Source organism: Mobula hypostoma, chromosome 25 (assembly GCF_963921235.1).
Source record: "Mobula hypostoma chromosome 25, sMobHyp1.1, whole genome shotgun sequence".
NCBI classification, from domain to species: Eukaryota; Metazoa; Chordata; class Chondrichthyes; order Myliobatiformes; family Myliobatidae; genus Mobula; species Mobula hypostoma.
The window spans coordinates 1,062,197-1,075,955 of NC_086121.1; the positions used below are offsets into that span (position 1 = coordinate 1,062,197).

The 13,759-nt window shown below is 45.2% G+C and overlaps 1 protein-coding gene across 1 annotated transcript in view; it reads right to left on the bottom strand.

Moving 5' to 3' along the window:
- The window catches only part of LOC134337748 (uncharacterized), a 49,474-nt gene that overhangs the window by 22,651 nt on the left and 13,064 nt on the right, over positions 1 to 13,759 (bottom strand). The window contains exons 3-4 of the mRNA XM_063032975.1: positions 10,149 to 10,326; positions 2,473 to 2,618 (exon numbers count right to left, since the gene is read on the bottom strand). Of these exons, the coding sequence (XP_062889045.1) occupies positions 2,473 to 2,618; positions 10,149 to 10,326 (324 nt within the window). The remainder of the gene's footprint in view (positions 1 to 2,472; positions 2,619 to 10,148; positions 10,327 to 13,759) is intronic.

Below are 13,759 nucleotides of genomic sequence, written 5' to 3' on the forward strand. Positions count from 1 at the left end.
CTTCTGTCTCTGTTTTGAAGATATGTGCCAGGTTGACGATAATGAGAGGAAAGAAGGTACAGCCTGGTACTATGGAACGGAAAAGTACCAGGGTAGAGGTTTGGGGAAAGGGCCTGCTGCTTTGTGCAGGGGGTGGGGAACCTTGTCCCAGGATGGGACTCTGGCCAGTGCTCAGCTACAGACTGACAGAAGGGAGCCAGGAGGTTGTCAAATACCTGTGACCCTGTTAGCACTGTGTCACAACAGAAATAAGTATTCTCCTTGTATTCTGCATTTTATTTAATATTATTTCATTCTGTATTTTGTTGAAGTAGTTAATTTTGAACAGAATTCTAATAAAGTAGATTTTTTATTACACATGTATACAGCCTCCTTTCATTGCAGATACCTTTGGTGCTGAATCAGGAATAAATTTCACAATATTTTGTTACAGCTCGCCTTCCCATTTCCAAGCTGCCCTGCGTGTCCTCGGCATATCCACTGCACGTTAAGAGTGATGACTCATTCTGCTTGGGTTGCCCTGCAGCCCAATGGAGTAGACATTGTACTTTCCATTTTCAGATAAGCGTTCCCATGTGACTTTCCCACCCAGGTCTCTCTCTCTCTTTGCTCACCCCCTCATTACCCAGTCCAATCATGCCTCCTCTCCCCCACCCCGTTTCCATCTGCCCATCACCTGCATACCTACTCTATCTGGGTTTCTTCACCCTTGGCATCACAACCAATGGACTCACTGCACCGTTCTACCACAGCCACCCATCAGTGTTTCCTTATACAGGTCTTCCTATTCCATAATTAGAATCATGTATAAATAAACAACAGAAATGAGATAAGAGAACAGAACCCTGCCCAAACAGTGAAGGGCAAGCTGAGGGAGCATCTTTGAGGTTCTGTTCTAACACTTGCTGTGCCCATCTGCTCAGTCCCCACCTCTCCTCAACAGATAAAGGAATTGAATAAAATGAGTGTCTAATCCCCATACCAACAGGAAAATGTCACAACACTGCAATCTGTTACTGAAAACAGCTGCCTTCCCAGCAGGGAGGGTCCTTCCGAATAGACTTGTGAAACACTCTGATATTTCAAAAAGAACTTTTCACAAGAGGCAGCTTTGGAAACTGTTGTAGTGGCACAATCAAATTAAAAGTGAAAATATTCTCAGGTTGGTGTCATGACTTTAGTAATTTTGTGAGTTATTGGCTGATATGACAACTAATGTTGCATTAGAATGATGTTGGTTACGCAGCATGGCCCTCTGATTCTGTGCTGGTTCCTCAATAATGACCCTTCAACAAGGTGTCTTCCGCCGAATGACGCTGGTGTCATAGACACAGAAACAGGGCCTTCAGCTCATCTAGACAAAGCCAATCTGTTACTCTGCATCGTCCCACCAACCATCAACCAGCACCCAGACCATAGCCTTCCATAACCCTGCCATCCTGTACCTATCCAAACTTCTCTTAAATGTCCATTTCCATCTTGTGCTCAGATCTGGGGAGTGGAATTTCAATATTCAAAAGTTCAAAGTAAATTTAATATCAAAGTACATTGTACATAGTGACATGTATGTATACTGGATATACATACACACACACACATATATATATATATATATATATATAGTGACATAGACCCTGAGATTCATTTTCTTGCGAGCATTCACAGTAAAGAGAGGGGGAGAAGGGGAAGAAGGGAGAGGGGGAGGGGGAAGGGACAGTGTGAAGGGGGGAGAAGGGGGGGAGAGGGGGAGAGGGGGGAGAGGGGGGGAGAGGGGGGAGAGGGGGGGAGAGAGTGGGGGAGAGAGTGGGGGAGAGGGGGGAGAGAGGGGGGGAGAGGGGGGAGAGGGGGGAGAGGTGAAAGGTGGGAGTGAGGAAGGGGAGGTGTGGGAGAGAGCGGCATGGAGATGGGGTGGTGGAGATGGGGGGAGGGGCAGAGAGACAAGAAGGGGTCAAGAGGTCAAGAGGGGGTCGAAAGGGATTGTGAGAGGGGAGGAGAAAGCAATAATTATCAAGAACACGAGATGAAGAGCTGTTGAAAATGAGTCCATAGGTTGTGGGGACAGCTCGGTATTGGGGTTAGTGACATTATTCCCTCTGGTTCAAGAGCCTGGTAGTGTGTGTCCTGAGACTCCTGCACCTTCTGCCTGATGGCAGCAGCGAGAAGGGACCCTGACCTGGATGGTCTGTGCCCGTGATCACAGACACTGCTTTCCTGTGACAGTGCTTTGTGTAGGTGCGCTCAATGGTGGGGAGGGCTTTACCCGTGACGGACTGGGCCCTTTTGTAGGTTTTCCCGTTGGGCTCCATATAAACTGTTTCTCTCTCCACAGATGCTGCCTAATCTGCAGAATATTCCAAGCATTTTATTTTTATTTCAGATTACCCAAGGAGCTGTAGACTGCCGTATGGTGCTATGGTCTCTGAGATGCTCGGAGGAACGAGGGGCAGTTGGTAGAGAAGCCTTGATACTCACCTGCACAGTTTTCTTTTCCTCCGGTCTAGCCACAATGAAGTTCACAATGGAACGGACCAAGACCAACAACACGGACAGAACGAAGGCCCCCAGCTCCTGTTGGTTCTCCTGCAGCACCCCACGCAACACATAGTAAATGCAGAACACTGTGGGGGCAGAGAGTATTGTGTCAGTCGCAGAGGCACTGACAGTCCCTCATGTAATAACACTCCTATAGTCACCCAGACTTCCCATTGCAGATACAACGGATGAATGGCAGGAGCACACAGTGCCGAGATCCCAGGAAAGGAGGGACCTGGTCAGGAAACATTTGCAAAAGACAAATTTTTAACCATAAGGCGACGTCAGGCATGAATTGAGATGATGTTTGATTGGAACTTGATGCAGATTAGAATGCTAGCAATAAGACACCATTTCCTTGGGGTCCCATTTCAAAGATCCCTCAAAGCTCCCCCGCAAGTTGAACTTCGGTTAAGTTTAATGGTGTGATGGTCTTCATTAATCAAGAGGTTGAGTTCAAGAAAGGCACGGTAACGTTGCAGCTCTATAAAACCCTGGTTACACCACTGTTGGAATATTGTATTCAGTTCTGATCGCCTCATTATAGGAAGGATGTGGAAGTTTTAGAGAGGGTACAGAGATGATTTTCCGGTCTGCTGCCTGGATTAGAGAGCATGTCTTATGAGGAAAGGCTGAGCAAGCTAGGGGCTTTCTCTTAGAGGATCAGAAGTGACTTCATAGAGGTGTACAGGATGATCAGAGGCATGTGAATATGAGGGGGATTTTTTTAAGGTGATTGGAGCTGTTGTGAGTGGTTTAAACTAATATGGCAGGGGGATGGGAACCAGATTGATAGAGCTGAGGATGAGCCAGCTGGTTTACCAGTAGATGAAGGGTGTAACATGAACGTAAGGGCGGACAGGGCAATGATTGGGTACAAATGTAGACAGAGCAGAAAGATAAACTGTAACACAGAGGCAAAATTCAAAAGGGTGAAGAATGCCAGACTGAAGGACCTGTATCTAAATGCGTGTAGCATTTGAAAAAAGTGAATAAACCCATGGCGCTATTACAGATTGGTCAGTATGACGTTGTGGTCATCACTGAGTCGTGGCTGAAAGAAGGCCATAGTTAGGAGCTTAACATCAAAGGGTGTGCTTTGCATTGAAAGGACAGGCAGGAAGGCATCGGCAGTGTGTGGCTCTGTTGGTAAGAGATGGAATTACATCGTTAGAAAGAGGTGACACAGGGTCAGAGAATGTTGAATGTTTGTGGGTGGAGTTAAGAAACTACAAGGGTAAAAACAACCATTATGGAAATCATATATAGGCCTCCAAATAGTAGCCAAGATGTGGGGTTGACATCGCAAAGGGAGCTGGATTAGGCATGTAATAAGGGGGAAGTCTGCGGTAAGTGCAACGTTGGTATTTATTTCAAGGGGGATAGAATATAAAAGCAAGGAGACAATCCAGAGCCTTTATGAGACACTAGTCAGGCTGCAGTTGGAAGTATTGTTAACAGTTTTGGGCCCCATATCTCAGAAAGGATGTGTTGTCATTGGAGAGGGTCCAGAAGAGATTTATGAGGATGATTCTGGGAATGAAGGGATTAACACATGAGGAGTGTTTCGTAGCTTTAGGCCTGTCCTCACTGGAATTTCGAAAAATGAGCGGTGGGGGGGGGGGGGTTGGATCTTATTGAAACCTACCAAATGTTGAAAGGACTGGATAGGGCGCGATCACAGACCTCAGCAACTAGAGTTGGATGGACACTAACAGATGTTAATATCAGCAGCAGTCAGAGACTTTGGATATGATGAGGTTGCTGAGTGGATGGTGCTTTAACACAGTATGAATATTGTAGTGAAACAAGCAAAAGTAAGAACAAGTTTAGTTTATAAAATTATTTAATCAGCGTGCATTAACGAGACTAATATCATAAGATATAGGAGCAGAATTAGGCCATTTGGCCTATCAAGTCCGATCCACCATCTCATCATGGTTGATCCATTTTCCCTTCAGCCCCAATATCCTGCCTTCTCCCCGTATCCCTTCATGCCCTGAACCAGTCAAGGATCTATCAACCTCTGCCTTAAATACACTCAATGACTTGGCCTCCTCAGCCGCCTGTAACAATGAATTCCACAGATTCACCACTCCTCATCTAAAGAAATTCCTCCTTATCCCCATTCTAAAAGGACACCCATCTATTCTGAGGCTCTATCCTCTGGTCTGGACTCCCCCACCGTCAGAAACGTCCTGGCCATATCCACTCTGTCAAGGCCTTTCAACATTCAGTAGGTTTCAATGAGGCCACCCCTCATTCTTCTGAATTCCAGTGAATACAGGCACAGAGCCATCAAACACTCTTCATATTACAAGCCTTTCAATCCCGGAATAATTTTCTTTAACCTCCTTTGAACTTTTTTCAGTTTCAGCATATCCTTTCTAAGATAAGGGCCCCAAACTGCTCACAATACTCCAAGCCAGGCCTCAGCAGTGCTTTATAAAGTCTCAACATTACATCCTTGCTTTTGTATTCTCGTCCTCTTAAAATGAATGCTAACATCACATTTGCTTTCCTCACCATAGACTCAAACTACAAATCATCCTTTAGGGAATCCTGCACAAGGACTCCCAGGTCCCTTTACGCCTCAGTTTTTTTTTGTATTTTCTCAGCATTTAGAAAATAGGGAACCCTTTCATTTCTTCTACCAAAGTGCATAACTGACACTGTATTCTATCTGCCATTTCTTTGCCCATTCTCCTAGTATGTCTGACCTTCTGTAGCTTCTCTACTTCCTCAAAACTACCTGCACCTTCACCTATCTTCATCTCATTTGCAAACTTTTCAACAAAGCCACCAATTCCATCATCCAAATCATTGACATATCACATAAAAAGAATCGGTCCCAATACAGACCCCTGTGGAACACCACTATACACTGGCAGTCAGCCAGAAAAGGCTCCCTTTATTCCCACTCTTTGCCTCCTGCCAATCAGCCACTGCTTTATTGATGCTAGAATCTTTCCTGTAATACACGGGCTCATAGCTTGCTAAGCAGCCTCAGGCGGCATATTGTCAAAGGCCTGAAAATCTAAGTACACAACATCAACCGATTCTCCTTTAACTATCCTCCTTCTTATCTCTTCAAAGAATTCTAACAGATTTGTCAGTCAAGATTTTTCCTTGAGGAAACCAAGCTGACTACAGACTATTTTATCATTTGCCTCCAAGTACCCCAAAACCACATACTTAACAATCAACTCCAACACCTTCCCAACCACTGAGGTCAGACTAATGGGCCTAAATTTCCTTTTCTTCTGCCTGCCTTCCTTCTTGAAGAGAGGAGTGGCATTCACAATGTTCCATCATTTCTAACGCCTCCACAATCTCTCGGCTACCTCTTCTAGAACCCTGGGGTGTATACTATCTGGTTCAGGTGACTTATCCACCTTCAGATCTTTCAGTTTGCCTAGAACCTTCTCCCTAGTAATGGCAACTTCACACACTTCTGCCGCCTGCACTCTTCAACCTCCGGCACACTACTAGTGAAGACTGATGCAAGATACTTACTCAGTTTTTCTGCTATATCCTTGTCCCCCATTGCTACCCGCCCCCCCGCCAGTATCATTTTCCAGCAGTCTGATATCTACTCTTGCCTTTCTTACACTTTATGTATCTGAAGAAACTTTTGGCATTCTCTTTAATATTATTGGCTAGCTTACCTTTGTATTCCTTCTTTTCTTTCTTAATGACTTGTTTAGTTGTCTTCTGTTGGTGTTTAAAAGCTTCCCAATCTTCAAACTTCCCATTAATATTTGCTTTATTATATTATTATATGACCTCTCTGGCTTTTATGTTGGCTTTGACTTCTCTTGTTAGTCACGGTTGTGTCATCTTGCCTTTAGAATACTTCTTCCTTTTTGGGATGTACAAGTCTTACAACCTTCCAAACTGCTTCCAGAAATTCCAGCCACTGCTGCTCTGTCATCATCCCTGCCAATATTCTTTTCTAATCAATTCTGGCCAACTCCTCCCTTATGCCTATGTAATTCCCTTTATTCCACTGTAATACTAATGGAGAAGTGTTTAGCTTCTCCTTCTCAAATTTCAGGATGAATTCGATCATATTATGATATTTCCATAAGGGTTCCTTCACCTTAGGCTTTCTAGTCAATTCCAGTTCATTGCAAACACCCAATCCAAAATAGCTGATCCCATATGGTCTCAACCATCAGCTGCTCTAAAAAGCCATCTCGTGGACATTCTAGAAATTCCCCCTCTTGGGATCCAGCACCAACCTGATTTTCCCAATCTACCTGCATATTGAAATCCCCAGTGACTACTGTAATGTTGCCCTTTTGATATGCATTTCAATCTCCCATTGTAATTCATCGACCACATCCTTACTACTGTCTGGGGGTCTGTATACAACTCACATCAGGGTACTTTTCCCCTTGCAGTTTCTTAGCTCTATTTACAAAATTTCAACACCCTCCAACCCTATGTTACCTCTTTCTAATGAATTAATTTAATGTTTTACCAACACAGCCACACCACATCCTCTGCCTTCCTGCCTGTCCTTCCATTACAATGTGTATCCTTGGACGTTAAGCTCCTAACTGTAATCTTCTTTCAGCCATGATTCAGTGATGCCCATAACGTCTTACATGCCGATCTGTAACTGTGACAAAAGTTCATCTACCATATTCCGTATACTGTGTGAATTCAATTATAACACCTTCAGCCTAGGGGTAGAACCAGATCATAAGAGACCACTTCCAGGTACTACACTGCTGGGTACCACACCATTACTGGAACGGTGATGCAGTCAGACCTGGACTGGAACGTTGCTGCAGTCAGACCTGGATCGAACAGTCAGACCTGGACCAGAATTTTGTTGCAGTCAGATCTGGATCGAACAGTCAGACCTGGACTGGATCATTGTTGCAGTCAGACCTGGACTAGAACGTTGCTGCAGTCAGACCTGGACTGGAACGTTGCTGCAGTCAGACCTGGATCGAACAGTCAGACCTGGATCAGAATTTTGTTGCAGTCAGATCTGGATCGAACAGTCAGACCTGGACTGGATCATTGTTGCAGTCAGACCTGGACTGGATCATTGTTGCAGTCAGACCTGGACTGGAACGTTGCTGCAGTCAGACCTGGATCGAACAGTCAGACCCGGATCGAACAGTCAGAATTGGACCAGAACATTGTTACAGTCAGACCCGGATCGAACAGTCAGACCTGGACGGGAACATTGTTGCAGTCAGACCCAGATTAAACAGTCAGACCTGGGCTAGAACATTGTTGCAGTCAGACCTGGATCGAACAGTCAGACCTGGACTGGAACGTTGTTGCAGTCAGACCCGGCTCAAACAGTCAGACCTGGACTGGAACGTTGTTGCAGTCAGACCTGGATCGAACAGTCAGACCCGGATCGAACAGTCAGACCTGGACTGGATCATTGATGCAGTCAGACCTGGACCGAAATGTTGATGCGGTACAATCTCTTTGGAGGAGAACTGGGAGAAACGGGATTGGGAATCTGGAGCTGACCCATAGTGAGGAAGGAAGAATCACTGGATGTGGCTTTCAGAGAACAAAGGGAGACTGAGAGTGATCACTTCCTACCCTGGCGGGTTTTGATTTGAAATTCAGATTGAAGATGTTTACAGTACCCTGTCTCTATTGGACACAATATTTTACTAAGCTGGTTGGGATCAGTCAGTAGTTACAAATTAGATCCCAAGACCATAAGCCATAGGAGCAGAATTAGGCCATTTGGTCCATCAAGTCTGCTCCATCATTGCATCATGACTGATTTATTATCCCTCTCAATCCCATTCTCCTGCCTTCTTCCCATAATCTTTGACACCTTTATTAACCATTAATCTATCAACCTTCACTTTAAATATATACCATAATTTGGCTTCCACAGACTCACCACTTTCTGGCTAAAGAAATTCCTCACCTCCATTCCAAATGGACCTCCCTCTATCCTGAGACTCCCTAAAGCAGCATGGATTCTGCAGATGCTCTAAATCCAAAGCAACACACACGCTTTACCGGAGGAACTCGGCAGGTCAGGCAGCATCCATAGAAATGAATAAACAGTCGACATTTCAGGCCAGGACCCGTCATCGGGACTGGAAAGGGAAAGACACCAGAATAAAAAGGTGGAGCGGCGGATGAGGGAAAGGGGATAGCCGGAAGGTGATAGGTGAACCAGGTGGGTGGGAAAGGTCAAGAGCTGGAGAAGAAAGAACCTGATAGGAGAGGAGAGTGGACCATGGGACAAGGGGAAGGTGGAGGGGGCACCAGGTGGAGATCATAAGCAGGTGCAAAGTGCACCCTGAGCGTAACCTCATCTTGACACAAGAGGAGGCCGTGGACCGACATGTCAGAACAGGAATGGGAATTAAAATGTTTGGCCACTGGGAAGTTCCACTTTTGGTGGATGGAGCAGAGGTGCTCGATGAAGCAGTCCCCCCAAATTCTGTCAGGTCTCACCAATGTAGAGAAGGCCACATCGGGAGCACCGGACGCAATAGACACCACCAACAGATTCGCAGGTGAAGTGCTGCCTCACCTGGAAGGAGTGTTTAGGGCCCTGCCTGGAGGTGCATGGGCAGGTGTAGCATTTCTGTCACTTGCAGGGGTAAGTGTTGTGAGGGAGATTTGTGGGGAGGGATGAACGTACAAGGGAATCGTAGAGGGGGCGATTTCTGCAAAAAGCAGAGAGAGTGTGGTGGGGGGAATTAAAGATGTGTTTAGCAGTAAGATCCCTTTGAAGATAGCGAAAGTTGTGGAGAATGATGTGTTGGATTAGCAAAGTACAGATACATCAGCATACACAACCCTGAGATTCCCTTTCTTGCGGCCATTCATATTTGCACTTTGATAATCCAAAACATCATTCTGCACAACTTCTACCATCTGTAAAGGGACCCTACCACTAAGAAACAATAGAATCAGAGAAAGACCACACCCAACAGGACAGACAAACAACCAATATGCAAAAACACTACAAACAGAACCAGGAAGAAAAAGGAAAAATATGCAATAAAGGGTAAATCAAGCAGGCTTTTTCCACTGAGGCTGGGTGAGGCTACGACTAGAGGTCATGGATTAAGGGTGAAAGCGGAAATATTTAACAGGAACATGAAGAGAAACTTCTTCTCTCAGTGGGTGGTGAGAGTGTGAAACGAGCTGCCAGCACAAGTGGTGGATGTGGGTAGGATTTCAACATTTAAGAGAAATTTGGATAGGTAGGTAGATGGGAAGGCTATGGAGGGATATGTTCCGGGTGCAGGTCGATGAGATTGGGCTGATTCGTAGTTCAGCATGGAATAGATGGGCTGAAGGGCCTGCTTTTGTGCTGTAAGGCTCTGTGTTTCTATAATAATGTTTAATCTCAAAGTGCAATAAAATCCATGTAGATTAAACAGTGACAGGCAGGGCACATCTCCAGAAAATGTCAATCTTTGTTTAAGCAATTACCAACATTCCTTTGTCAACATTTGAAGAAAATATTATCTTTCCACACATCACACCAGCATTAAGGAAATGAGTAAAATACACGACCCAACTGTCCACCTGAACTACTCACGGCAGTTTCCAGTCACACGTTGTAATTTACTGATGTGCAGAGACTGAACGGGCCATACCTACACCAATGAGCTGTATCCCTGAGATGGCAACACCCTCCCAGTCCACTTGTGTCTCTTCAGCTTTGCTCTGACGTACAATACTTGCAATATTGGTGCCTAAGACGACCAGGAGAGACAAGATTGCCATAGCGATGTAGCTCTTCTCTAACCAGGACAGTTCTGAACATTGCTTGATCTAAGAGAAGACATGAGGTGGTAAGATGAAGCTTTATAAATTAAATAACCTTTTTGATACCATAGAGCAGTCATGTGCTGACAAAGGATTAAAACTCCAATAAACTGAAACAAGTCAAATGTCCATCTCAATGGCAGATGGAAGGAAGTCCTCAAGAAGGTCCTTGAATCACTAAAATTTGTTACAGTTGTTGGATTTTAGTGTTTTAATCCAAGGTCCTCTTAGAAGTTAGGAAAGAGGCACAAAACTTGTTTCACAATCGTTTTCTTAAGCACAATGGAACAAAGGGAGTTGGAAACAAACAGTAACAGAGGCCTAGTAAGTAAAGGGAGAGGCAAACAAACAAGGATCTAAGATGGTGCTGCCTTTTGGTCAGCTGTTTTTATACCCATAGATAAGAAACTAGAGGTGCCGGAGGATGGAAACTGGAGTGCCAGAACAGAACAGTTAGTGGAGAGATTGTGGAGACCTCAGGCAAAGTCAGGAAACAAAACTGTTTGGTGCAACTAATGTCCTGGGCTGTGTATATTTCAATGCAAGAAGTATCGCAGGAAAGGCAGATGAGCTCAGGGCATGAGCTGGAATTATGATGCTGTAGACATTGGTGAGACTTGGTTGCAGGAGGGGCAGGACTGGCAGCTCAATATTCCAGGGTTCCATTGTTTTAGATGTGACAGAGCGGGAGGGCTTGAAGAAGGAGTGATGGCACTAGTCAAGGGAAATGTCACGACACTGCTCCGTCAGGACAGACAGGAGAACTCGTCTAGTGAGGCATTATAGGTGGAACTGAGTAATAAAGGTATGACCACGTTAATGTGGCTATATTACAAACTATCCAACAGTCCTAGGGATTTAGGGGAACGATTGAATTGAATTGTAATGACTTTATTTCTTACATCCTTCACATACGCAAGGAGTAAAAATCTACATTATGTCTCCATCTAAATGTGCAATGTTCAATCATAGTAATTTATAATAATTTATAATAAATAGAACAGTCAATATAATATACACTCAAATCAGCACGAGTTCAGCAGTCTGATGGCCTGGTGGAAGAAGCTGTCCCAGAGCCCATTGGTTCTGGCTTTAAGGCTGCTGTACCGCTTCCTGGACAGTAGCAACTGGGATAGATTGTGGTTGGGATGGCTTGGGTCCCCAATGATCCTACAGACCCTTTTTACATACCTGTCCTTGTAAATGTCCTGAACCATGGGAAGTTGACAACTACAGATGTGCTGGGCTGTCCGCACCACTCTTTGCAGAGTCCTGTGATTGAGGGAGGTACAGTTCCCATACCAGGCAATGATGCAGCCAGTCAGGATGCTCTCCATTGTGCCCCTGTAGAAAGTTCTTAGGATCTGGGGGCCCATACCAAACTTCCTCAACTGTCTGAGGTGAAAGAGGCGCTGTTGTTCCTTTTTCACCACATAGATGGTGTGTACAGATCACGTGAGGTCCTCGGTGATGTGGATGCCGAGGAACTTGAAGTGGTTTACCCTCTCAACCCCAGATCCATTGATGTTATTAGGGGTTAGCCCGTCTCCATTCCCCCTGTAATCCACAACCAGCTCCTTTGTAGACATATTACAGCCTGTTACAAGAAACATAAGGTTGGCATAATAGCACACACAAAGTGCTGGAGGAACTCAGCAGCCTAGGCAGCATCTATGGAAAATAGGAAACAGTTGACGTTTTGGGCTGAGACCTTTCATCAGGACTGGGGGAAAAAAGGAAGGGGTCAGATTAAGGAGGTGGGTGGGAGTGGAGGAAGAAATACAAGGTGATAGGTGAAATTGAGAGAGGGAGAGGAGTGAAGTAAAGAGCTGGGAAGTTGACTGGTGAAAGAGACAAGGTCTGGGGAAGGGGGAACCTGACCAGAGAGGGAAGAAGGCCATGGAAGAAAGGGAATGGGGAGGAGCCCCAGAGGAAGGTGATGGGCAAGTAAGGACATAAAGTGAGAGAGGAAAACAGGAATGAGGAATGGTGTATGTGGGGGGGCGGGGTTCATTACTAGAAGTTTGAGAAATCGATGTTCATGACATCAGGTTAGAGACAAGCCAAATGGAATATAAGGTGTTGCTCCTCCTGAGCTGGGCCACCTGTTTCAATTCTACTTCCCATTCCCATTCTGAAATGTCAGTCCATGGCTGCCTCTACTGCCACTATGAAGCCATACTCAGGTTGGAGCAGCAACAGCTTAAATTCTATCTGAGTAGCCTCCAATTTCATGGTACGAACATCTATTTCTCAAACTTCTGGTGATCACCTCCGCTCCCCGTCTCCTTCACCATTCCCCATTCCTGTTTCCCTCTCTCACCTCATCTCCCTACTTGCCCATCACCTCCCTCTGGTGCTCCTCCTTGGTCTTCAACCCTCTCGTATCATATTCCCTCTTCTCCAGCCCTTATCTCTTTCACCAATCAACTTCCCAGCTTTTTACTTCACTCCTCCTCCCTCTCCCGGTTTCACCTATCACCTACCACCTTGTACTTCCTCCCCTCCCCCCAGCTTCTTACTCTGACTTCTCACCTTTTTCTCCAGTCCTAATGAAGGGTCTTTGCCCAAAATGTCGACCGATTACTCTTTTCCATGGCTGCTGCCTGGCCTGCTGAGTTCCTCCAGCATTTTGTGTGTTCATTGCATATACATACTGTGACCACTAGGGGACACAATAAACAGTTACGCATATATAAAAAATACTTAAAGTATAAGCAGGTATTTAATTGTTAAACTGCAAAGAAAATAACAATGAAGCAGTTTAATCTAAGCATAAACAGTTGGATCCAACACAGTCAAGAGATTTGAAACTTATTTGTGATACTTGGCAAAGGGCTGGTCCCTGATATAAAAGCGAGTAGCTTCCGAGACTGATTCCTGGGATGAGGAGGTTGCCAGATGTTCAAGCACTGAGTAGGATTGGTCTCTGACTGAAGCATGGAAGATTCTGACAGACAAGTGAGACTGCAGGTGCTGGAAGCTGCAGCAACAAGCAATTTGGTGGAGGAACCCAGCAGGTCGAGCAGCATCTGTGGGGCCCAATGGAATTGCCAGTGGTTTGGGTTGAAATTTTGCATGAGGAGATTCTGAGAGAGATTGTTTTGTTGCATCTGACTGTAGATTTCAGTAGACCTCCATTGAGGTCCAATTCAATCTCTCTTTGTTCTATCAACTCGAATAAAACAACCATGAAGCAAAAAAGTTTTGTGCCTCTTCCCTGACTTTTGAAAGAACCTTGGGTCAAAAACATTAGAATGCAAACAGTTTCCATTGGATGGAGGCTGGTAAACCTGCCAGCACTGACCCAGACTGACGCTGTGCTGTGCTGACATTCTCTACACTTTACAGCATGGTGACAGGCCCCTCTGGCTCAGTGAGCCAGCAGTACCCAATTACATCCATACCACCAATTAACCTACTGACCCATACATCCATC